The 26,707-nt window shown below is 44.6% G+C and overlaps 1 protein-coding gene across 2 annotated transcripts in view; it reads right to left on the bottom strand.

Moving 5' to 3' along the window:
- The window catches only part of LOC124268033 (calcyphosin-2-like), a 40,587-nt gene that overhangs the window by 6,325 nt on the left and 7,555 nt on the right, over window positions 1-26,707 (bottom strand). Inside the window, exons 4-14 of one of the 2 annotated variants that reach the window (XM_046703038.1) lie at window positions 21,749-21,859; window positions 20,428-20,479; window positions 19,259-19,360; window positions 6,513-6,653; window positions 6,060-6,230; window positions 5,670-5,737; window positions 4,101-4,193; window positions 3,609-3,683; window positions 3,225-3,317; window positions 2,869-2,962; window positions 1,735-1,853 (exon numbers count right to left, since the gene is read on the bottom strand). In XM_046703038.1, the coding sequence (XP_046558994.1) occupies window positions 1,735-1,853; window positions 2,869-2,962; window positions 3,225-3,317; window positions 3,609-3,683; window positions 4,101-4,193; window positions 5,670-5,737; window positions 6,060-6,230; window positions 6,513-6,653; window positions 19,259-19,360; window positions 20,428-20,479; window positions 21,749-21,859 (1,119 nt within the window). The remainder of the gene's footprint in view (window positions 1-1,734; window positions 1,854-2,868; window positions 2,963-3,224; window positions 3,318-3,608; window positions 3,684-4,100; window positions 4,194-5,669; window positions 5,738-6,059; window positions 6,231-6,512; window positions 6,654-19,258; window positions 19,361-20,427; window positions 20,480-21,748; window positions 21,860-26,707) is intronic. The other variant, XM_046703039.1, reaches the window with a different exon arrangement.

Below are 26,707 nucleotides of genomic sequence, written 5' to 3'. Positions count from 1 at the left end.
GAAAATAGTTCAGTGCCTCAGTGAGTAGAACATTTATTAGATGTCACATGCTGTAATTGGAAAATAGTTCAGTGCCTCAGTGAGTAGAACATTTATTAGATGTCACATGCTGTAATTGGAAAATAGTTCAGTGCCTCAGTGAGTAGAACATTTATTAGATGTCACATGCTGTAATTGGAAAATAGTTCAGTGCCTCAGTGAGTAGAACATTTATTAGTTGTCACATGCTGTAATTGGAAAATAGTTCAGTGCCTCAGTGAGTAGAACATTTATTAGATGTCACATGCTGTAATTGGAAAATAGTTCAGTGCCTCAGTGAGTAGAACATTTATTAGATGTCACATGCTGTAATTGGAAAATAGTTCAGTGCCTCAGTGAGTAGAACATTTATTAGATGTCACATGCTGTAATTGGAAAATAGTTCAGTGCCTCAGTGAGTAGAACATTTATTAGATGTCACATGCTGTAACTGGAAAATAGTTCAGTGCCTCAGTGAGTAGAACATTTATTAGATGTCACATGCTGTAATTGGAAAATAGTTCAGTGCCTCAGTGAGTAGAACATTTATTAGATGTCACATGCTGTAATTGGAAAATAGTTCAGTGCCTCAGTGAGTAGAACATTTATTAGATGTCACATGCTGTAATTGGAAAAAATAGTTCAGTGCCTCAGTGAGTAGAACATTTATTAGATGTCACATGCTGTAATTGGAAAATAGTTCAGTGCCTCAGTGAGTAGAACATTTATTAGATGTCACATGCTGTAATTGGAAAATAGTTCAGTGCCTCAGTGAGTAGAACATTTATTAGATGTCACATGCTGTAATTGGAAAATAGTTCAGTGCCTCAGTGAGTAGAACATTTATTAGATGTCACATGCTGTAATTGGAAAATAGTTCAGTGCCTCAGTGAGTAGAACATTTATTAGATGTCACATGCTGTAATTGGAAAATGAGTAACATTCTTGAGCAGCAGTACCTATATTTGTTTCAACAAAGCAAAGCATTAAAAGTTGAAGCTTTGGCATCTCAGATTGTCATTCAATTCAATCTTACGTCATGAAACCATCTCTGAAAAAATTCAGCTTGATGACTCAAGGTGAGTGAGAGAGAGTGTGTGTGAGTGAGAGTGTGTGAGTGAGAGTGTGTGAGTGAGAGTGTGCGAGAGTGAGAGTGTGTGTGAGTGAGAAAGTGTGTGTGAGTTAGAGAGTGTGTGAGAGTGTGTGTGAGTGAGAGTGTGTGCGAGTGAGAGTGTGTGTGAGTGAGAAAGTGTGTGTGAGTTAGAGAGTGTGTGAGTGAGAGTGTGTGTGAGTGACTGAGTGCATCTGTGTGAGTGAGTGAGTGGGTGAATGCAAGTCTAATATTATTTAAGGTATATCACAGAGTATCAACTTTATGTTGGACGAAACACTGAACTGACTCATGGCAAGATGTCTTTCCAGCGTCAATCATAACAACAGAGTCTTATACTCACTACTTTACAGTTACCAACATACTACCTGAAACTATGCACACTTGATTTAACTTGCTATATTTTGAAGTGACTCACATTTGTGAAATGGGATTCACTTCAACACTGCATATTCTTTTTTAACCTTACACTGGCCTTCAAAAGGGGATGCCTTATCTCGTAAGTTAATATTCATGTCTAAATGATCCTCAGTGTACAATGGCCTCCCCAACGAACAGTGCTACAAGACTGACATGAACGAGGATGAGATGTAACCTGAACTCACAGTAAGGTTGACTTTTCATCTTCATCCACACTGATGACACGGAACTTGATAAACTCGCTGCCCTTGATGGATGCTGGGATGGTCAGTTGTCCAGATGTAGAGATCAGTAAGTTACCTCCCTTTAAAACACCCATACACATGATAAAGTCAGTATCTGTTATATAATTCAGTTGAGTTGAGTTGAGTTGAGTTGAGCTTTACGTCACTTCGGCATTTTTCCAGCCATATAGTGACGAGAACAAGTTTGCATTAGTAAATATTGTAAGTACATACTCGGAATGAGTTTTGTTTCATATATAATTCAGACAAACTGTAACACAAAGGCACAGTATCATGTCGAGAGAGTTTTGCAAGTCTTTACATGGTGTTAAGTAATACACATAAAGGAGACAATGTATAGAAGTCAACTTCATAATTAAGTTCTCACTCCTTGATCAAGTGAATTAATGGTGAGGTGAGGTGAAATTGGATTTAACGTCGTACTTGAGAATATTTCGCTCATATGACGACGTGCATGCGTGTGTGTGTGTATGTGCGGCTGCTTGTACTAGCCCAGACTTAAGCTGGTTTTATAGTGCTAGCCCACTGAGATACCATGCCGCAGTGAAGCATGGATACCCCACTCAGACACATACTGACTCCGAGCCGACCAGTCCTTGTTGTACCCATTAATGCCGAGCACCAGGCAGGGACCAACAAGTACCATATTTTAACGTCTTTTGGTATGACGCGGTCGGGGATCGAACCCGCGACCTTCCGCTATATGGCGGGACGCTCTAACCACTACACCACGGAGGTGGTCTGAATTAATGGTGGGATGCAGAAAGCATACAGGCAATACATGTAAGAACAACAATAACACAACACAGGAGGAAACATACCAAAGGAAGCCAACAGTTTATTAGCACTGATTAGATGGAAGCTGTGAGTTAAATTACCATTCACTGGTAGTAAGTGATGCACAAATGGCTGGCAGGGGTAATAAGCATTGACTGGTCATGGCACAGGACAAGTGATGTCAGTGCTAAGTTGACTCCATAAATTCTCTCCTTTATGAAATGTTTGGATTCCAGCTATAGTATTATGACTTCTACAGTTTAAAAAATCATTTCCATGGCTCAATTCCCTTCTTACAGAGTATATGTCCAGTAGAGTGTATGGCTGTTCCTTCCTAGATCCTTTCAAGTGGAGAAAGTGACCTCGGTTGATGAACGGTATTGCCTTTGCACTGCCACAAAGAAGAAACATATTAATTGACTTCACAAAATTCAGTCAAATAAAGCAAGACGTGAAAATGAAAAACCAGATAAGCACATGTACAAGACTTCTTAGGCCTTACTAGACAAAACAGAAGCCCAGTGTCCAAGTTGCTGTATGAGCTAACTTGACAAGAATCAGGAAGTTGCAATGTTTTGATGCAACAAGGCTCTCCATTGTCACCTTAATGTCAGAATACTTATAATCAAGGAGAACCAAATTCACTATTATACCTTTTCCCGAACTGTTTGAATTCATAGATGGTCAGTGTGTTGTCCACATGGAAGAAGAAGCCGGTCAGCTCCCTCAGTGCATCGTGGCCATTCCTGAGAAACAAACAAAGACACTATGCAACAGGCAGGTCATTTCTTTATTTAGAACTATCATAAGTCCAGTTTCCACTCAACACGATATTTATTAAGTTTGACATCCACTTTTAGTACTGAATCCGTGATTTGTTTGTTTTGTATGATGTTTAATGCCATTCTCAGCAACATTCCAGCTGTATGACGGCAGTCTGTAAACAATCGAGTCTGTACCAGACAATCCAGTGGAGGCAATAGATAACATTGTAGAACATAACATTCAAGAAGAGAATCAATAATAGTTGCCAATACCTGGTGATGATCCGTGCCTGAAAGCGGACTCTCTTGGACAGCAGGTTCTCTGTGTGTGTGGCCCTGGTGCTCACTCTGCAGATAGACATACATGAAGTTCTCATGGTGCAGCTGACCAATGAAATATTATTTAAGCCAGGCCTATTGTTTCCGCAGGAAGTTGTAACTTGACTCATTCATATCTGTCTAGAGCTGTGAAACTATAGCATAGTGGTATGTTCAGAGGTATGACGCTCATTTGGTACTGGCTTAATGTTGCTCAGTTTCCTACACCGTCAAGTGAGTGAGTAAATATTTAGCAATTTTTTTTCCATTTTTAGGAATAATCCACCAATATCATGTTGGGGTCGCCACAAATGGGCTTTACACATTGTATCCATGTGGGGAATAGGTCCAGGGTCTTAAGCAGTAGGCAACCCCAATACCCCTCCTACATCATCAGATTTAAGTCTACTCTTATAATTTAAACACAGGATGTTTCTCTGAGCTTACTTGGAGTCGTGTAGAAAGCGGTTCTGTCCTCGTCCACGCCGAGGCTCGTATGCTTTGTTGCGGTCATTCTGTTCTGGATCACTGATCACTGCCCTGCACAAAGAACACAATCAAACACTATATACAGTGGAAGCCCTCTAAACCGGCATTCGGTGGGGACCGGCAAAAAATGCCGGTATAGAGGGCGTGCCGGTTTAGAGAATGTTTCCCTTTTCGACCTGAGAATGATCTTCCGTTGCCGCTTTGAACTGCTTGATGTCGTATCGTGTCTTCCAATGTGCCAGCCAACCATCTCATGCCTTAAACTCGTTGACATGTAATTCTGAAGCAAACTGAATAGCTTTCTCTTTCAAAATATATAGGGCCAGAAATGGGCATGTTTTTACTGCGGGTAGTCAAAAACCTATCATGCGTCAGTGTGTTAATTTTGTCCAATTTATTGATTTCACTCACACGACAATTAATTTACAATTTACAATCAGCCAATCAACAGGAGAGCCGAGATACCAGATGCTGGTTTCGAGAGCGTTAATTACTGTAGAAACAGTCAATTGGGCAGTCTTTGTTGTGCCGAAATACGGAATAGACTGAAACCGGATTAGACAGCGTGTAAATGATCATGAATTAGCTAATTTCTGCCGGGACCAAATTCTAGTGCCGATATTGAGAGCATGCCGGATTGGAGGGCTGCCCGGTTTAGAGGGCTTCCACTGTATATGAGTGTGTGCATTTTCCCTCCACTGTTTGTTGTTTTCATCACATACAAACACACAAACATTAGGGATGAAACGGTATACCATGGTATTAGTAGAACCGCATTATTTTGCCTTCGGTCCGTATGCCGTAATGTAATCCAAAAATTTGAAATTTTCGGTTTTCGTACCCTCATTTATTAACCTTTAAAACCTTTTCCAAAATGTCTAGAAATTGAATCATTTTGTCAAATTCTTTCCTAGACGGCCTCTATTTTCCTGGAAGTAAGTTCTCATATACCGAACCGAAGGCCCTGTACCACAATATGTACCGTACCATGGTAAGAGCGCACCGTTTCAGCTCTAATAAACATATTGTCATGATATGAGTTGTCTAATACAAAAATTCATAATCAGGCTGTGATTCAGTTGTGTTCCATAATGGAGCAATCATACTAACTTGAACAGCCAGTAAACCACTAACCTGGAACCACTAACCTGGAACCACTAACACTAACACAGACACTGGTCAGCCAGTACTACAACTACTAACCTGGACAGCTGGTCTGCCAGTACTACAACTACTAACCTGGACAGCTGGTCTGCCAGAACTACAACTACTAACCTGGACAGCTGGTCTGCCAGCACTACAACTACTAACCTGGACAGCTGGTCTGCCAGCACTACAACTACTAACCTGGACAGCTGGTCTGCCAGTACTACAACTACTAACCTGGACAGCTGGTCTGCCAGCACTACAACTACTAACCTGGACAGCTGGTCTGCCAGCACTACAACTACTAACCTGGACAGCTGGTCTGCCAGCACTACAACTACTAACCTGGACAGCTGGTCTGCCAGTACTACAACTACTAACCTGGACAGCTGGTCTGCCAGCACAGTCTCTATCAACTTCTGCTTCTTGTTGTACTCTAGTAGGTCCTCCTGTAGGGAGAGGAATCAGTCACTGTGTAATACATAAACATTTCTACAAAATCAACAACCTTACTATCCAAAACTTAACACAAACAAAACATGAAGACAAAAATATGCTGCATTTGTTTATAACTGAGTTGTGGAATATTTTTCTTTGTGGTTGGGCTTGACATATTTATATCAGGTCTAACCAAACACATCTAAATTACTGGCAGACTTTATTAGCTGACAAATCTGCCCTTCACAATATAAACTGTTTCCTGAGAGAACAACGGCAGTGTTCACAAGAAATCTCAGTATTCAGAATAATGACTGTGAAAGAATATCTTACAACATCCATCTTCTTCATGAGCTGTTTGCTGGAGTATCTATGTTTCGTCCAGCTGTCGTCCAAATTGTCTTCTTGGTCATCAGCATGATCATACTGGACATTGTGACCATTGTCCTTGGGTGATGTGGAGTGAGCCTTCTTCACTGCCTGGACAGCCTGCTCCACCTCATCCTGAACATCAACATCAACAGAACATCAACATCATGAACAAACACAGCCAATGGTTGACAATACGCAGTCAAACACCATCAGGATATAACACTCAATCAACTAAATAACCTGATCCAAGAACAGACCATCAGATCCACTTTAGTGGCTTCTCATGACAAGCAACGAGTAAATGGGACCTATTCAAGCCTCCTCTTGGGGGCTGCTTGTAGACAATACACTAAAATTGTTTATCAACTCAAGAACACACTGCTACTGAGACACGCAACTCATGGCATTACGAACCTGGCCGACGTGGTTTGGAGCCTGTACGTGTTTCCTGTAGGACTGCTTCATGTCTTCCTTGTACTGCTTGTACATCTCCTGGTGCCGGGCAGACGGGGGACACACGTTCTCCGATACAGCAGGGCCATCCCATGCACTAGGCTGTAGTAATATACACTTCTTTAGATCTAACAAACACTGACCTACCTGGCTAGGAGACATAAATGCTTCATCTGTTCAGCATTTGTTGATAAAATTGTAAAGACATAGTGGTGCTCTTGGAATGATGGTCCTATACTTAAGACAGTGTGGTGCTTCTCCTCTGATGATAGATGGAGACTCAATAATGCTCGGGTAGGGCTGTGATGTGTAACCTACAACCTACGAATGTGGACTTGGGAATTCCTGGGACCAGACAAAACCAGTGGTTAATAAAATTGAACTAACCTGTCGAGGGTTCAGATTCTTTGAATATAGCCCTCCCTGGGGTACATATAAGCATTTAAATGTCCATTTAAAATCCCTACGACAGTTGTAACAATATTTGAATAAAAATATTTACAAAACAAAAAACTACGTTTTTGTCTTGTGAGACCACCCTTACAGGGCCCCACGGACCCCTACAGCCAAGAGCAGGTAACTCTAGCCTATAACCATGTACCCCACTTTCCATGCTGAACGAATCAGACAGAATGTGGGGAGTTGGGTGGCCGTACCCCAAGGAGGACTATATTCAAAGAATCTGAAACCTCTACAGGTTAGTTCGATTCTTTTTCATATATTCTTCCTTGGGGTACATATAAGCATAAGACTCCTAAAGACTGAGCTAGGGAGCGGTATTCTGTCTGTATAAACACAACCCCGACAATGAGAGTAATTCCCGAGCTAAAAATAGCAGAAAAGCTCACATACCTGGTCACGTGTCCACCACAGCCAATCGGGCGGGGGGCATGAGCCAGGGTCAGGAGTCAAACATATTACGTTTATAATGCGAAACCTCGCTAATGTAAACTGCTCAAATAATCCCCCCTCCCTCCTGTAAGTAGTCGGAAGCGAAGTTAAGGGAATTTATCAATAAACCGGAGAAATATTTTGCCGTACAATACAAGCAAAGGTTTCCAAGGCAATAGGACTAGAGCAGTACTGAGGAATGCACAGTACATGGGATAAAACCACCATCATAAAACCCAACACCAAGGGAATAGGTAGGAAAGTTCTAGATACCAACACCAGGTAAAATCGGCAGATAAATAGTTCATGTCTTAAAACCTCGAAAGCTCAATCGGCCAGAGAGAAGAAACCCTGCCCACTGGAGAGAACTGACTGACCGAACCGAGCACGCTCGCTTGAGTGTCTGTCACCCTTTAGGTGGTATATGACCTTTGTGCGTATATCCCATACAAATGGCAGAGACAAGCCACCTAGAAATGGTTTACTTGTTCGCCAGAAGACCAGCCTTGCCCCCGCCATAACAGCAAAACAATTGGTTAGCCTTACGGATACCCCTTGTTCGTTCGATAAAAGCCTTAAGGGTCTTACAGACATCTAAGACGTGAGGTACACGGGCTGTGTGAAAGCCGGGAGCTCAATAGGCGCCGTTACATGAAAGGCACTATCTCTCTTAGGACGGTAAGTATCAGGCAACCGAATGCTAACTCTGTCTTTATGAAAAACAGTTAGCTCGGGGTCGGCTGACATTGCATGAATATCGCCTACCTGCCTGCCCGAAGTTATCCCCACAAGAAAAGCTGCCTTCCACGTTAACAGCTGGAGGGAAAGAGCTGACAGACTGTGAAATAGAGGACCAGACAGCCAATCAAGAACGATTGACAAGTCCCATGGGGGACTAATCCGCTGGATAGTCACATGGATTCTGTCCACGCCTGCTAAAAAGCGCTGAACATTAGGGTGCTGCCCCAAGAGTGCACCGTCAACGGGATTATGAAATGCCGAAATAGCCGTTGAATATCCTCGAACAGTTGAAGCCACTAGACCGGCTTCCAACCGAGACTGTAGGAATTGTAACACAGAGACTAAATCTGCAGAAAAGGGATTGAGAATCCCCCTGTTGACACACCAGCGAGCTTAACAGGCCCATATATCCTCAGTCTGAACGTTTGTTGAATCCCTCCGCCGGCCAGAATTGTGGTCTGCAATTCTCTCGCTGGGCGATTCCGAGGGTGGGGATTCGCCTCCGCTTCTGGGATAGGAGGTCCGGTAGAAAAGGTAATAGTACCGGAGGCTGAGCCAGAAACCTGAGGATTACCGGAAACCAGCTTTGAGCCGACCAAAGGGGTGCAAGGAGCACAAGTAGTCGAGCTGGTTGAGCGGCTAGCTGAGACAGGACCTTGGGAATCAGCGGTATTGGTGGGAACGCCCACTGTACCCTGCCCGTCCAATCTACCTGAAAGGCGTCGTTGGCTATCGCTCTCGGATCCGGAATCCAATAACAAAACACAGGAATCTGATTCGTCACCCCAGACGCAACCAGATCCACCTGGAATGACCCGAACAACTGGGAGATAATCCCGAATATCCCCCGGTCGAGCATCCACTTGTGTGGGGCTAGTATATGCCGTGAGAGAGCATCTGCACGCACGTTGTCTACCCCCGGGAGATAAACAGGCAAAACTCGAATGTTGAACTGGTCGCACCACAGTAGAAACTGCCACGCCTCTTGAAGAAGTGACGGGGACACTGTGCCGCCTTACTTTGGAATGTAAGTCATGGCCGTCTGAGTGTCCATTTCTAGGCGAATCACTCGGCCACGGACAAATTCTAGAAAGCTCGAACACCCGGCGGACTGCTCTCAACTCTAACACATTGATGTGCAGGCTGACCTACTGCTCCGACCATAGGCCTGAGACTGAGTGGTTGCCCAGGACCCCACCCCCAGCCCCACCCCCCTGTGAGGGAAGCGTCCGTTTGAATTGAGAGGGAAGGTGTCGGAGTGTCCAGAGGGATCCCCCTGGACAAGTTCCCGACTTCCGTCCACCACCGCAAGTGAGGAATCAACCACTCGGGCGTCTCGAGTATGGACTCATAGCTCTGCAAGTGGGACCACAGCTGCGCTAACGCCTGCTGAATGGGTCTCATCCTCAGATGCACACGCCAAACCACGTCCACTGTCGCTGCCATGTTGCCTAGCAACCGAAGCCAAGTTCGGGCTGACGCATGGGGTGACTTGAGAAACTGTAACAGTCCTCTGGACTTTGACAATGCGATCTGGAGCTAAGGAAACAATCCCCTGCTCTGTATTGAACCTTGCTCCCAAGAACACCAGATCCAGCGTCGGAACGAGTTCTGATTTCTTGAGGTTGATAATCCAGCCCAGTTTCACCAGAATATCCATCACACGCAGTGTGGATTCTCTGCTTAACTGTTGGCCTAGTGCTCTGAGAAGCCAGTCGTCCAGCTATGGGTAACAGCACCTGCCCTGTGACCTGGCTAACTGAGCTGGGATGAACATAAGTATGGTGAACACCCTTGGTGCCGTGGAGATGCCGAAGGGGAGCACACGAAACTGGTAGCACATCCCGTTGAAGGAGAACCGAAGGTACTTCTTGAACTCGGGGTGCATCGGTACATGGAGGTATGCGTCCTTGAGATCGATTGACGTAAGCCAATCCCCTGTCTCGACGGATGAGATCACTGACCTGAGTGTCTCCATCCTGAAGGACGGTACCTCTAATAACTTGTTTAACCCTCTGAGAACCCTCCGTCCTTCTTGGTCACTAGGAAGTAAGTAGAATAAAACCCCTCTCCTTGCTGACCTTCCGGAACCACCTCGATGGCTGCCTTGTCCAGTAAGGACTGAACCTCGGCACGGAGAACGTCCGCCTTCTCTCTGGAGGCTGGCACTGGCGTGTGTCAAACCCCTGAGAAGGACGGTGGGTCTCGCCTCCACTGTGGCAAATGGCCATCCCTGAGTGTGGACAGGACCCAGGGATTTGAAGTGAGGCCTCCCATTCCCAAAGGAATAGGGACAATCGGCCGCCTACAGGGATGTTTTGCAGTCAGCAAGTCTCCGCTTTGCAGGCTCCTTTGCTGAGGCAGAAGGATACGCGGCAGCAAGAGGAGAAGGCCGTTGGCGAGAAGTGGAGGGGTGTTCTAACAAGGGTTTAGAATCCTTGAAAGTTGACACCACCTCCGCGGTCTCCCGCACTACTTGTAATACCCCAGGATATAGGGAAGACCCCATTGTGAAAGGCAGGGAAAGTAGCGCCTGTTGCGTGGCAGGAGAGTAACGTGCCACTTAAAGCCAAAGCCTGCGCATGCCCATGACAGCACCCATCATCTGGCTGGCACAGCACCTAATGCTGTCCCTAGCCAGAAGAGAGTGAACGTCAGTGAGCTGGCGTGCGAGCATAGGTGCTGACAAGTCGTCACCGGTAGCTCTCTGGTCCACTAGCTGCCCCTGTAATGCCGACAGGTAAGCAGAGTGGAAAGCCACGTGTAATTGTTGAGCTGCACACCGGTAAACCTCCTCAAAGGACCGGTATGCAGACTTCAGCGTGGGTACATTGGCTTGAAAAGGTGGTAGCTGCCTGCCTTGCCTGGCCGGAGCCAGGGAGGACGTGGACGACCCCCCGAGGGTAACTGAGGCAAACACACACTCATCCACCACTGGCGGCTCAAATAGTGAATCCTCCCCCAACTGATACCGCTTGCCTACGTCTGGTAAATGACACCGAGACTGTGCACCAGTCAGCAGAGGATTCACTACCTCACTCACCAGTGATGGCAGAATGCGCAAACGTACCTCGGCGACCCGGCTAGGCGCAAAAGTCTCCCCTGGGAGTCTAATCTCCTCGGGATCGGGCGCCTGAACCGGTATAGCCACGTGGGGCAGCGCTTCCGCAATACATTCCCGAATTTGCTGCAGGGACGACGAAGGAGTACTGAACCACGACTTCTGACTCCTCATCCTCCTCCATGTCGACATCTACAGACTCCTCGGCTCCCGTACTCTCATAATCAAGAGAGGTCACTGAGGGCGCCACTGATGCCGAACACAAAGTGCTCAGATCAAGTGGAGCCAAAAGGCTCGGGTCGCCCTGCCCCCTGGTGGAACCCATGCCGGGGCGCCGAGGTGCCCGAGAAGAACCTGCCCCTACAGGCTTCCCGGGCAACCGAGACTGCACACAGGGCGCCGAGGTATCCCCGACCCGGTCAGCCCCAGGGCGACTGCCGGTCGGGGCACCAGACGAAGACAGGTCAAGATCTGATTCGCCAGCGTCGGGCGCCTGTTACGAACCTGAGCCCGAAACTAGGTCACCACAAGGTGCCCTAGGCAAGCTATCTCCAGAGCCCAAGCTTGGATCAAGCCACCCGGAGGGAGGAGTGATCCCCGAGCCTAAACTCGGGCCACATCCAACCCCCCCAGATGCGTCCGATCCATCCCTGACGACAGGCGTGCTGAGCTCCTTGCGGAACCCAGCTAGCGCCGTGTTCACAGACGACATCTGCTCCTGAAATAAAGTTGATAAAGTATTGAATGTAACTACAGGTGCTGAAGTAACAGTAGGTGTAGGGGAGGCAGATACAGGAGTAGAGATAGGAGTAGTAGAGGTCTCCTTGACGACCTCAGCTTTTTTAGGAGCTGACTCTGTAGAGGAGGCAGCTCCAGAAGACCCCTTTTTTTGTGCGAACGCTTGGATGGGGAACCCTGGGCCCAGATATCACCTCCTGCCCTGATTAAGTTGCTGTAGAACAGCGCAACCGCCTTTCGAGACTTAATAGTCTTGGGGGAAAAAGGTTCGCACGCTGGACCCTTCTCTTCATGATTACCCTCCGTAAGACAACGCAAACACACCTCGTGAGTGTCTTTCTCGGGGATAGATGCAAGGCATGAAGCGCAGGTTTTAAACTGCAAAAAGTTAAAAAACCGTGCAACAACCTGCCCTTATAACATATACATAAAAGACACGCATGGGCGATAAAAACTAATGCTAATGTAACTAACACATACATGTGAAAGATAAAGCAAGCATTAAGTTGAACACCAAAAAAAAATATGCTGGATATGCCGCAATATACCACCATAATACGACAAAAATCGTATATAGGAAAAATGCTAGCCATACATACAATAGAATTTTTAGAGTAAAATTGATATTTTATACTTATCCTGACTCATGCTCTTTTGCTTGTCTCTTCTTCTTGCTAACATAGTGGAACACTTGTATCTCCTTATTTGAAGCTCCCTTCAAAATAAAAAAATCACTAATTGGTACTCACCACGAAGTTGCTCCCTTTGTCTCCCCTGGCGGAAAAGGTGTCGCCACCCTCTGGCCATGTGCTCCACTCTCTCCTGATTTAGCTTGCCCAACACTTGAATTTACAGGGAAATCCAAAGTGTTATGTGGGAGGATGGAGGGTTACCTCATGAGTCAGGATAAGTATAAAATATCAATTTTACTCTAAAAATTACATATTTTTCCTTATCCTGACTCATGCTCTTTTGCTTGTAGCATCCTACGGAACGGAGGTGGGTAACAGAATACTTTGGATTTATAATTAGTGATTTTGTATAGATATACTGTAATATCCCCTACGGGAACTTCATGAAGCCTTAGATTTAGGATGTTTCCTGTATAAAGAAACCATAGGTTATATAAAGCCATTAAAGGGGAATTACATTATGAATATATTGAACAATACATATAAATTATATATATATATATATAGGTGACTCTGATAGAGGCACTGAAATTGACTATATCCAAGTATATGCTTAAGGTAGAATACTTAAGCTGAACATATATACATAGCCCTAAAACTCCTTAGAGTTATAAGCTAGATGAGTATGTATAAAATACATATTAATCTTGTGAGGCTAATATTTTAACGCCACGAGGGACTGTCAGTTGCTGAGCCGAGGACCAGTGGTCCGGAATGGTGAATGCCAGAGACATCTTCTGTAGTGATGTCTCTTAGGTAGTGATTAGCAAATACCATGTTAGATTTCCACAGCATCCTTCCATAATCGTGGTTCAAGGAACAGTTACCGTAGGGCGCAGGGTAGAGGCCAGTGCCCTGATCTCATGTGGATTTGATGCTGTTGGTGGGTCCAAGCCTGCTGCCTTGTAGGCACGGAGAATGACAGTCCTTATCCAAATAGATATTGTGGTCCGTGACACTTCTGTTTGATTCGTAGGCTTATAATGGGATGAATAAACGCTTGAGAAATCTTCTCCTTGTTTTGGATCGTCAGAAATAAACTTTGAGCCTTTACCGACACAGTGATAGGTCTTGTGTATCTTGTGATCCGAGAATAGAGGATAGCCGGGATGTGGAATAATCTGTCTGGTTGACCTGGCAGTTGATTCTTTGCAATGAAATCCCATCTTAATCCGAGGTGCGCTGTGTTATGATTGTCATCAAACTGTATCCTCTCGAATCCAGAGCGCGTGAATTTCAGACATTCTTGCTGCTGTGGCTAGCGATAGCAGAAACAATGTTTTCTGTGAGAGAAATTCAAAGTTTGTCGATTCCAAGGGTTCATAGACCTCACTCGCGAGGTGTTGTAACACTACATTCAGATCCCAAGCTACGCGTGAACTTCCGCTTTGGTCCTCCAATCGAAAGCTCGTGAGTAAGGCCAGTAACTCTGGAGATCTTGTCAATTTGACACCCGCTCTCATGGTGATTACAGAGCTAAGCCGCAAGATATGTTGATATCGCTGAACCTTTTAAATGTTTGTTTTGGCGAGGTAACACAAATAGTCTGCCACTTGAGGTCAGAAGCCTCTCTTGCTGTAAACCCTTTCTTTGTTGCATAATTTTCAAACTGTGCCACTTGTCGCCGCATTGCCACGAAGTTGAGTAACGTAAGGCGCGCGACTGCTTTTGCCGCCTGGCAGAATATCCTCTTTGTTTAAACACATTTGTATACAGTCCATACGCGCAGTTGGAACATTGCTGGGTTTCCGCGCACTTGTTTGGTGTGAGGATGAATTAACAGGTTTGGCGCTTTGGGTAGCTCCAGTGTTGGTTGACCGATTTCTTGAATTAGTATGGGAAACCACGCTCTGGCCGCCAGTAGGGCGCACCAAAGTGAGTTGTAGGCTCTGTGTTTGTCTGATTTTCTGTAATACTTGAGGTATTATTGCTGGCGGCGGAAACGCTGCACGCATTGAGGCCTTCCCATGATAGACTTAGAGCCGCCCGCTGCCCAAGCTTGGGGTCTGGGACTGGTGACACGTAATGTCGGTAGCTGATTGTTGAATCGCTGCGGGCTTAATAGGTCTATTAGCGGCCCTCCCTAATTGCTTGATTATCTGTGCAAAATTTCCCGGTTGATCATCCACTCTGTCGGTGATGGTAGATGAGGCCGAGAGAGAGCCGCCTGCTAGTATATTTCTGGCTCCGGAATGTGCACTGCTTTGACATGTAGATTTAGATCTTGTATTAAATCGAACAGTTGAAAGCTTAGGTTCAAAAGGTTCATCGATCTCGCTGAGCCTTGCTTGTTTATGTAGAACGCCACTGTCGAATTGTCTGTATGGATCATTAGGCCGCATTTTGTAGAAATGTGCTCCAATGTAGAATGGCGCTGATTACAGCTTTCATTTCTAGACTGTTTATATGGAGTTTGCATTCTTGCTGATTCCATAACCCTGATATCGTGGTGGTTGGTGAGATGAGCTCCCCAACCTTGGAGTGACGCTGCCTACATACAGATGGGTTTTGTATTCCTGCTCTGCTAAACAAATCCCTTCGCAGAGATTCATTCGATTTCTTGGTCCACCATAGTAGATGTGGTCTGAGATGTTTCGTAGACTGAATGGTTGTACATCGCTGAGATGTGCGCTGATGAGGACCTGTAGGGGACGAAACTGTAATCTGCCTGTGACAGTCATGTCTTGGGCTGATGTGAGAAGACCTAGTAGGCTCTGCCATTGTCGCAGTGGTAACGGAGAGAGTAGAGCTGGTGGAATGGTCTGTTGTATCTTGAGCCAACGGTCTTCTGGTACCATAATACGGTTGCGATTTGTGATGAATCGAATACCTAGGAACTGTAGGTCTTGGCGATGGTACTAGGTCCGACTTTATGTAAGTTTACTAACCAACCTAGTTGTGTTAGTAGCTTTATGATGTAATTTAACTGTAGTTTGAGACGAGTGGATCTTGATCTACTTGTATCCCGTCCGCCGAGGTAAAACGCGACTGCGAGCCCTTGACGATGTAGAAATTTGATAATCGGTTTCGCTATCCTCGTGAATAGCCAGGGGCTGATGATATTCCTCAATGGGAGTACTTTCCACTGGTAATGTAGCCCTTCTAGAGTAAATCGTAGGTATTTCCTGGAATCGGGATGAATGGGGATGCAAGTAGGCATCCTGTAGATCTATGCTGCCCATGTAGTCCATAGGACTAATCATCTGGCGAATCTGAGGTAAATGTATCATGCTAAACTTCGGTGGTTTGCGAGATAGTTCTTGTTGAAAAGCTCATGTTGTAGATGAGTCTGTATTTCTCCGCGGAGTTTTTCTTGGGAACTAGGAAAACTGGGGAGTAGAAACCTGGTCTGACGCTTGCTTGATCTATTACTTCTATGGCCTGTTTGGATAGGAGTGATGAGACAGCCTCTTTATCTTTGGTAGTTGCTGCTTTTGTAAATCGAACTTGGGGGTTTGATTGTCAGCGGAGGCTTGTCCTGTAGAGGGATACGAAACTGCGGTTGAATAATGTTGGAGACGTAAGGATCTTGCAGTATTCCCCAGTTTTCCCAGTGTAGTTGGAGGCGCCCACCCACTTGAGTTGGTTGTACTGGAACGGCTGGGGTGGAAGACTCCAGTCGTTCCGAACCTGTGTTTCAGCTGCCTATAATTGCGGAACCTCTGGGTGTCCTGCCTCTTCCTGATCCTCCTCTATAGTTGCCATATGGGCTTAATTTAAAAGAATCTTTACCTCTAGAGCTGGCTATCTTCCTGTCTCTTGCTCTTTGTAGGCCCGTGAACTTAGATCTGCCTGAGTATCTTTGTGAAGTCTGACGAATGACGCTGGCTAGTGTGTCCATCGATCTAATCATAAGGACTTCCTGGAATCCTTAGAGACTTCCTTGGCGCACTTTGTCGATTTCTCCAAAAGATGGATGTTGTCGACCACGGGCTGTATAAAGTGGGCTGTAAAGTTCTCCCCAATTACAGGAGGCGAGGAGGCCTTGACGACGAGCTAAGGTCAGTGCTGCTGAAACAGATGTAAGATGATCCGCTAAAAACTGCTGATCTTTCTTTGCATAAGTAAGGCAGAATAAATCATTCTATCATCTTCCGTCCGTGGAATCCCGAATCTAGTAATAAGAGTCTCATTGATCGCCCCTAGATCTATTTAACCCAAAGAACATACGCCTCTCGGCCATGGTTTCTATATGAGCCAACTTATGCATCATCCATCTTGTAAATCTTGTTCTTTACATCGCTGATGATCTTATAGTTCTCATCGATGTCCTGGGCCTTGTAGAAGGAGTCCATGTTATGCGGGAGAACTTCTTGGCTTGAAAGTTGGGTAGATGTGGTATCTGAACTTTCGTGAGCTTTCTGGAAAGCTGCATCTAGATTCTGTGGCACTGCCGCAATCGGGTCGATCGGGGTAGAGTGATTGCATCTGGATCATCTTCCTTCATCAAATACGCCTGAGCTGTATTGCCACTTTTAGATGGTGATGTGAGATCTAGGTTATTGACCATCCAATACCGTGATTCTGCATCAGAAAATATGATTCCTCCATCATCCTCAAACCATCATCATTAATAAATTGTAGATGCTCTTCGACCGCGTAGCTGTCTGTAATATCTGATGAGGTTTGTATGCATCTAGTTGACTTGTGCGCCGCTTCTATGTGGAGATCTGATGGGTGATCGACCTGGTGATGAACGGAGTGGAGATCGCCTATGGGATGATCTTCTCGAGACTTGTGAGGTGAATGTTGATAGCTTCGCGAAGCTCTTCGGCAGTCCCTCGATGTTCTTCTAGACGATGAAGATCTGAATCATATGTCCTTCGCTAATGCCTTCGCAAGCTTCATTTGGCGTCCGTCCGGGGATCGATGATATGACCTTCGCGAAGGCTTCCGTGATGTCTGATGGTCTGAGTCCATATCTAGAGATGAAATCGAAGATGGTGATGATCTCTCTCGCCTTCGCTGAAGGCCTTCGCTAAGGCTGTACATCTAGGTCCTTCGTCAAGGTGGTGCGGACTTCCTTCGCTAAGGTGACATCGCCTTGGCTGCTACGCTGACGGGGGTGCCTCTGGGGTGCTGTTCACGCTTGGAGCCTTCGCTGGTTCGGACTTCGCTTGGCGCAGTTTGTAGTGGTCCTCCATGATGTTCATAATCTGCCGCATCATGTCTTCTGGGATGATCTGTGACGAAGTCGCCGGGCGCCTTTTCTGCGATGGGGTTCACATCAATGACGCCTGACGCCGGGTGTAGAGGCATCAGGCTGCATGGAGATCTCTGCAGAAGTCACAGTCGCTGACACCGGTCGCTTCTTCTGCCGTAAGTCGGGATGATTATCGGCTGATCATCGAGAGGCCCAACTCTGCTGCTGGAACGATCTCGGCTGAGAAAGTTCTTGCTGTCTTCGTGATTTCCCTTGGAAGTCTGGCGCTGCCCTGGGTGTCCTCAATCTGCGCTGAGACGACGATGAGGCCCTCTTAGACTTAGTCTGCAATGACGGGATGTCTGGGGAGGCCGGTCGCTTTCTCGAGGTAACGGACTGCGCCCCACGCTCCTCTCCGCCGCAGGGGTCTCTAGCAGAACACCAGACGGAGAGGGTCGATCGCTAGCAGCTGACTGGAAGGAATATCTGGACTCTCTGCCATGTTTTGCCCTTTGTTTGCGTGGATCTATCTGCAGCACGCCTTAAGACGCAAAGATGATATTTATTAAATGCAGAATGAGATAAATTAATGCAGTAACTGCAACGTGAATTAAACGCACACGCGCGCGAGAACAACTAGGGCATATTACATGTGGATCGGAGGCAGAAAACGTAATCTACAAATCGCACAGATTTTCATGAACGTAAAGCTAGCTGAACAATCACTTAATACACGGAATAAACAGTAGAAATACGATAATTAATCAATACAAATAGTAAAGGATACTAGCTATACCTCTATAGTAACCTATGAGAGGTAAAACTAAGAGATTATCAAAGGATATGTGTGTAAGGAGACACAAGGCTCTCACATCCTGCTCACTGGGCGAAGAAGGAGAGAGTGAAGCACATGGCCAGAGAGTGGCGACACCTTTTCCCGCCAGGGGAGACAAAGGGGAGCAACTCGTGGTGAGTACCAATTAGTGATTTTATTTTGAAGGGAGCTTCAAATAAGGAGATACAAGTGTTCCACTATGTTCGCAAGAAGAAGAAGACAAGCAAAAGAGCATGAGTCAGGATAAGGAAAAATACGTAGTTTTTTGTTTTGTAAATATTTTTATTCAAATATTGTTACAACTGTCATAGGGATTTTAAATGGACATTAAATGCTTAGATGTACCCCAAGGATGAACATATGAAAAAGAATGTCCACTTCACCAATTTTCCCCGTGGAGAACAAGTATTCACTGACATCAAGGGTAAATTATTTCACTCTGTATGTAACCAGGGCAAAGCCTCACATCAGAGTAAGTCAATCATCCTGTCACCAAACTTGATCACCCAACATACTTGTGGCCTTATAATGGACCTATTTTAACCCAACAAGGGATATGATTAAAAAAAATTGATTGAATTACAAGAGTATAGGGTTAATTCTGACCTCCTTTCTCACCTTCCTGGCCGATGGAGGCTTCTTGACCTCCTTCTCATCACTGAGGCCCAGACCAGGGACACCATTAGGACGGGAGGCAGCTTTCGGCGTCTACACAAATCAAAGAGTATCCTTTGAACAGATTACATAAGACTTCTTAAAGAGTCTGAGTTCTCGACAGAACAGATTCCATGAACAGTATTGCACAATACTTCAATGAACAGTATTTTACAATGTCTTAATTAAAGACATTGTACAAACCTATATACAAATTGGGTGTGGCCACGTTGCCTGGTCAAAGCTGTCTTTCGATGCAAAGCAAAGCAGTATTCAAAGTACATTCCATGAAATACCACAAAATTGACTAAACGATTCATGATGCAATTGCACAATCATAAGAAGTATCTTAATAAGGCTCAGTTAAAACATTAATGATGCAAACAGTCTACAAAACATACATTCTGAAAATATATTTCTCCTTTTGAAATCCAGATTTGAATTACATTCCAGCTATATCATGGACCTTGCAGCTTTATGTTGGAGAAAAGTCCATGTTGCAAGTCTCTGATATGTGCTACTTTGCTGTCAAACCCAAGAACATGAATACACCTAGAAACGTAATCAGTCATATATACTCCTGATGTGCCCAAGGGACACGACTCTACACAGCAAACTGCGTCACCTGAGAAAATTGGGCAATCCCATCTGGGTGTGAAACAAGGCCCTTCCAGGGCTCCAGATAAGGGCCGTATCGGCGTATGTACGGATATAAAATGTGCACGATACGTTAGGAAATATTTTAGAAAACATAGCAGATAGGCACTACAGCAATGGTGTACAGTCTTAGAATCATTTACAGATGTATTTATCTGACAAAGTATTGTTTTATTGTTTATTGACCTGTTTACACAAGAGTAGCAATGTTGTTGTGCATATATGAAACGAAACACAAGATTACTGATACTCCATTAAATTCCATTAAGTACTCTAAATGCACTCTTAAGGTTTTCCAGTACTCCTGCATTGAATAAGTAAGGAGTACGTACTCCTGATGTTGAAAATGTATCTGGACCCTTGCCCTTCTACAAAGCAGATCTCTTCCATGGAAACAAATATATAAAAAAATAGAACAAAAAAGGAGACTGATTGCTCCTCTAAATCTACATGCTGCAACTTACAGGTGGTTTTGTAGCCTGCCTCTGTGAATACTGAGATCTGCCAGTACCCCAGCTGCAAGAAAACACAAGACAACATATACGTAAGCTGTAATGTATGTGGTGAATCTAGATCCAGTCTATCAGACATTGTAAATTGGAACAGAAAAATAGTCTTGCCCTCGACATGGTTCTTAAGCAAGCATCAAGTTGATCATGGAGATTTGAAAACAGAACTGCGCACATACAAGAAGCCTTGCTGTCTTTCACAGTGTGTATGCGCTGTACACTAGTGGTGGTCTGATTAATTGAAATAATCGAAGATTGGTCGCAATGACAAAACGACCAATCAATCGATCATGTTTTCTCATGTCGAACACAAACAATTTTGGAACACTTGTTTGCAATACTGATATTTTTCACAAGGTTGGTTTTGTCTGTTACATTTCATTAGCACTACAAGCTCTTCCAATTCATGATTGAATTTATTTTAAAGACTCCATAAAGTTCATGTTCCTAACATACTAGTCATCCTTTAAAGATGTGAAATTTGCAAATGCATTTTGTGCAATTTGCAAAAAAAACGAAAGAACTACATGTTTTTTCTTTATTTTTTGTGCATTAACAAACATAACCAGAAAAATTTAATAAATGACGCTAACCAATTATTTTCGATGATTGATCAGTTGCAATGAACCAATCATCAATTATGAGATTTTATACCAATTCCCAACACTACTGTACACGTAAGCCAATAGTGAGTGAGTGAGTCTAGTTTTACGCCACTTTAAACAATATTACGTCAAAATCATTGCGGGGGACACCAGAAATGGGCATCACACATTGTACCCATTTGGGGACTCGAACCCCGGGTCTTCGGCATGACAAGCAAACGGTTTAACCACTAGGCTACTCCACTGCCCCTTCTAAGCCAATAACATGTAAAAAATTAAGACATTATTGTCACATGTATGACATTGTCACATCTCAAGAAACTGAGTATTTACTGGCATGTTATAATTTATAGCCTGTTTCAAACCATATTGTCTAGTCAAACAAAACTTTAATAGGAGTATACAAATAGCTATACCGTTCATGGGAAAAACACACATTCCTTACATAGATTTCAGTATATCTGACAAGTTCAAAACAGTGGTCTTTTTCAATATCAAACATTAAATCTGCTAAGAAAGTTTCTCAAAAGAGTCTGTTAATGTCTTATCTTCCCATTTGGATGGGAGAGATAAATAACAATGTATAGCAAAGTAATCATGATAAAAACCCACCTACATAGGACTTAAGGACAAAATTTAAATGATGAATGTGACAACTCTCTACAAAGTACCTGACAGTTGAGGCAGTGTTGGGAGTTTGCAGTGAGTACTCATACACGTCTATAGGTTTTGACGGCTTCGAATCATCATCAGCAAGGTAGCGGAGATTAAGACCTGGCACCCTGAAACGTGAACACAAAAAACAGATTTTACTATTTGTAACTATAAGACTAATTCAACAAGTCATCGGAAGATAACAAATCCCCCAGGCCCCCACATATATGACAGAACAAATCATCTGACAGTTACTTAAAGTCCAACTTTATTTCTTTTAGACCTGTCCAAATCATTTTCATGGAAATCATGAAAAACATAAATGTCAAATCTGTAAACAGAAAAAGGCACCACTTCAAGATCTGTTTGATATATCTGCCAAGTCTTGTAGAAAGGTATTGAAATGTTTTCAAGTTGTGCTCCAGAAGCCCACCCCCTCCCTTTTGAGACTAAGTCTGAATCGTTTCCATTGAAACAAGGAAAAATATAAATGAATCTGCAAATAGCAAAAGGCACCACTTTTGGATCTGCCAAGTTTTGTTGAAAGACATCGAAAGGTTTTTGAGTTGTGCTTGGGAAACGAAGCCCACCCCTCCCTTTTGAGACTGTTTGAATTGTTTCCATGGAAACTGAGAAAAATAAAAATGACAAAAATCTGCAAACAGCAAAAGGCACCATTTGGGATCTGTCTCATATATCTGCTAAGTTGTGTTGAAAGATATTGAAGGATTTTCAAGTTGTGCTTTGGAAACGAAGTCCACCCCTCCCCCTGATACTAAGTCCAAAACATTTCCATGGGGACCAAGAAAAATAAAAATGACAAAAATCTGTAAATAGCAAAAGGCACCACTCTAGATTCTGTTTGATATATCTACCAAGTTTTGTTGAAAATATTGAACTGTTTTTGAGTTATGCTCCAGAAACATGTAATTGTCTGACTAAAATTGATATTTTATACTTATCCTGACTCATGCTAAATGCTTGTCTCCTTCTTGCGAATGATAGTGGAACACTTGAAATCCCTTGAAGTTCGCTTCTAAAAAAGCGGACGTAAAATCATCACTCACCAACGAGTGGCCTCCCTTGCCCCTTTGGCGCCCTTTTCGTCACATGACCAGCCATGTTTTGTCACTCTCTCCGTATGAATGCCCGACACCCAGATTTACAGGGAAATCCAGAGTGCCATGAGAGGGGAGGTTGGGAGGGATGACCTCATGAGTCAGGATAAGTATAAAATATCAATTTTAGTCAGAAAATTACATATTTTTGCTTATCCTGACTCATGCTAAATGCTTGCAGAATCCGTCGGAATCGGTGGTGGGTCAGGCCACTTCTGGATTCACTGGCTGTTGATTTACGTCCTGTATTACCCCCCCATGGGAACTTATGACGCACTGCTGATGATTCTTTTCTTTCAACTTTCTCTGATGAGTCTAGGGGGAACCACAACTTATCAGGTTTCTTTCGAAACTTCTCCTGACATTTTCGTGTGGATTTTAGATATACTAATGTTCCATTAGTTATCTATTGCAACTCCATCTCTGGAAGCGCGCATGCAGTGGAGATGCGACCCTTTAACCATTTGCTCTCCAGAGCGTTGGTTTTCACAAGTCACGTGATAAAAGTGTGAGATTTTTCTCAGTGCCTTTGTGGAACCGTTAGTTGTTGTGCTACAACAAGTGGCCCAAACTGGTGAATGCCTGAGACGTCTTCGGTGACAATGTCTCTGAAGTAGTGGTTAGCAAACACCGTGTTCGATTTCCAAAAGCGGCCCTCCATTATTGTTGTAATCGAGCAGTTTCCATTCAGAGCAAGCGTAGACGCCAGGGATCTGACTTCGTAGAGATTGGAGGCTCGTGGAGGCTCAAGTCCTGCTGCTTTGTAGGCCCTTAGTATAACGGCTCTCATCTATATCGATATCGTTGTCTTTGAGACTTCCGTGGGCATCTTAGTGGATAAGGGGATGAATAGGCGCTTGAATTTTTTTTTGTCCTTTGTAGGTAGACTTTTAGTGCCCTGACAGGGAATAAGGATAGATCCTGTGTATCCTGTGGCCCAAGGACTGTAGAGAGTGCTGGGATGTGGAACAGGAGAAAGCTGAGTTGTAGCAGACTTGTTGATCTTGTTGATCCTTGTTTGTTGATGTAGAATGCTGCTATGGAGTTGTCCGTGTGGATCATGAGTCTTGCGTTCTTTAGTACGCTGGACCAGTGTTGTAAAGCGTTGACCACTGCTTTCATCTCCAACAGGTTGATGTGCAGACTCTGAACCTGACTCGACCACTTCCCAGCTGCCACTTCATTGTCGAGGTGGGCACCCCATCCTTGTAGCGATGCATCCACGTACGAGTCCACCATAAGAGGTATGGTGTCAGGCTGTCCGATAGTATCAGCGGATCCAGACTGTCGAGATGGGCATTCACAAATATTTGTAGTGGGCGCAGTTGTAGTCTCCCTCTGCGAGTCATGTCTTGAGCTGAGGTGAGTAGATCGAGCATGCTTTGCCAAGCACGTAGTGTCAACGGAGAGAGCATTGCTTGAGATATATGTTGTATCTTGACCCAACGATCCTCTGGGACGACTATGCGATTCACCGGCGTGATGAGTTGTATTCCTAGAAATTGAAGATCCTGTTTCGGCTCCAGTTCTGACTTGAGGAGATATACCAGCCATCCTAACTGAGTGAGAAGCCTGATGGTGAAGTCTAGTTGCAGTCTGAGTTGACTGGGATCTTGATGAACTTGAATTCTGTTGTCCAGGTAAAATGCACTGCGTAGACCTCGACGCTGTAGATATGTGACGATGGGCTTGGTAACTCGAGTAAACAACCAGGGGGCCGACGATATTCCAAACGGTAGAACCTTCCACTGGAAGTGATGTCCGTTGAAAAGGAATCTTAGGTATTTCCTTGAGTCTGGATGTATCGGGGTGTGTAGGTACGCATCTTGTAGATCTATGCTGGCGAGGTAGTCTGATGGACAAACGAGATGTCGGAGCTGAGGAAGATGTATCATCTTGAATTTTGCTGGTCTGCGGAGATACTCCTGGTTGAACTTCCTCATGTTGTAGAAGAGCTGAAACTTCTCCTTGGAATTATTCTTCGGTACCAGGAAAATTGGGGAGTAAAAACCGGGCGTGATGAGATCTTGATTTATCTCTTCTACTGCATCTTTGTCAAGTAGAGTCTTGATTGCGTCGTCCAGTTTCTCTGTCTGGTCGGCTGCATAGTTGAAGGCCAGCGGGTTGCTTGTAAGCGGCAGGATGGCTTCCAACTGTATCTTGTACCCTCTGTGTAGTATCTGAGATAAGTAGTCGTCCTGTAGTATTCCAATTCTCCCAGTACCATTGAAGACGTCCACCCACTGTCGAAGGTTGTACAGGAACGGTTGGGGGTGGAAGACTCCAGTCATTCCAAACCTGTCCTTCAGCGCTTGGTTCCCCTGGCACCCCTGGGTGCTCGGCCTCTTCCGGGGTTACTTCTGGGGGCTCTGGTTGGGCGACGAAAAGAACCTCTCCCTCCTCTTGAGCTGGAATTCTTCTTTTCTCTGGCTCTCTGGACTCCTGCAAACTTGGATTTGTTGGAGTAGCGCTGGGACGTCTGGCAAATCACATTTGCCAAGGTATCTATGGACTTTATCAACATGACCTCCCTTGATTCGTGTGTAACCTCGAGTGGTGCTCCGATTAGTTAAAATAATCGAAGATTGGTCGAAAAGTGGCCAAACGACCAAGCAATCGATCACATTTTCTCATAATCGAACACAAATGATTTTGGAACTGCTGTTTTAGTCTTTGAAACACTTGACGATGGAACATATATCTTTGAAGTGGTCAGGGCCTGAAAACTTGTTTAATTCTTAGAAAACTCACATCACTAACTGAAAAGTCATGACTGAATATTTCTTGAAGACTCCAGGAAGTTTATGTTCATGATATATTACTCATCACTTTAAAGTAGCAAGTTGCACCATGTTATACATATCTACAATAACAACCTGGATAGGAAAATCTGAAAAATGACGCTAACCAATTTTTTTCGATGATTGTTCGTTGGTAATGAAGCAATCATCAATTGTGAGATTTCAACCAATTCCCAACACTAGTAACCTCTTTAGCGACTTCTTCAATTCCTCCTCTGCAGATGGATGATGCTGACCATGGGGCTCTGTATAAGGACTTGGTGAACCGCTCACTCCAGGTGCACGATGACAAAAAATCCTTGTCTCCTCAGGAGAGTCAGGCCCGCTGATGTGGATGCTAGATGCTCCGACATAAACTGGTGGTCCTTTTTCTGAGTCAGTAGCGCAGAATATATCATCCGGTCGTCTTCGGCGGTGGAGTTCTTGAACTTCGAGATGAGTGCTTCGTTGATAGCCCTAGACCTGGCTAGTCCGAAGAAGGAAAGTCTAGTAGTAGTATCCAGTTGCGCTAGCTTCTTGTCTTTTATCTTGTAAGTTCTATAGCGGGAGTCATTGATGATCTTGTAGTCCTCATCAATCTCCGGTGAGGTGAGGTGAAATTGGGTTTAACGTCGTGCTTGAGAATATTTCGCTCATATGACGACGTGAATGCGTGTGTATGTGTATGTGCGTCTGCTTGTACTATCCCAGACTTAAGCTGGTTTTATAGTGCTAGCCCACTGAGATATCATGCCGCAGTGAAGCATGGATACCCCACTCAGACACATTATACTGACTCCGAGCCAACCAGTCCTTATTGTACCCATTAATGCCGAGCGCCAGGCAGGGACCAACAAGTACCATATTTTAACGTCTTTTGGTATGACGCGGCCAGGGATCAAACCCGCGACCTTCCGCTCTCCGGGCGGACGCTCTAACCACTACACCACGGAGGCGGTCTCATCAATCTCTGGTACCTTCAGGAAGGGTTCCATGTGATGTAAGGGGAATCTCCTGGCGTTGAACGTCGGGATATGCTGATTCTGGAACTTGGTAGCCTTATCAAAGGCTGAGTTGA

The sequence above is a fragment of the Haliotis rubra genome, unplaced genomic scaffold (genome assembly GCF_003918875.1).
Source record: "Haliotis rubra isolate DU_JTF1 unplaced genomic scaffold, ASM391887v1 Scf1357, whole genome shotgun sequence".
Lineage (NCBI taxonomy): Eukaryota > Metazoa > Mollusca > Gastropoda > Lepetellida > Haliotidae > Haliotis > Haliotis rubra.
The sequence above is the reverse complement of the archived record's forward strand: the minus strand, read 5'-3'. Positions and strand labels throughout refer to the sequence as shown.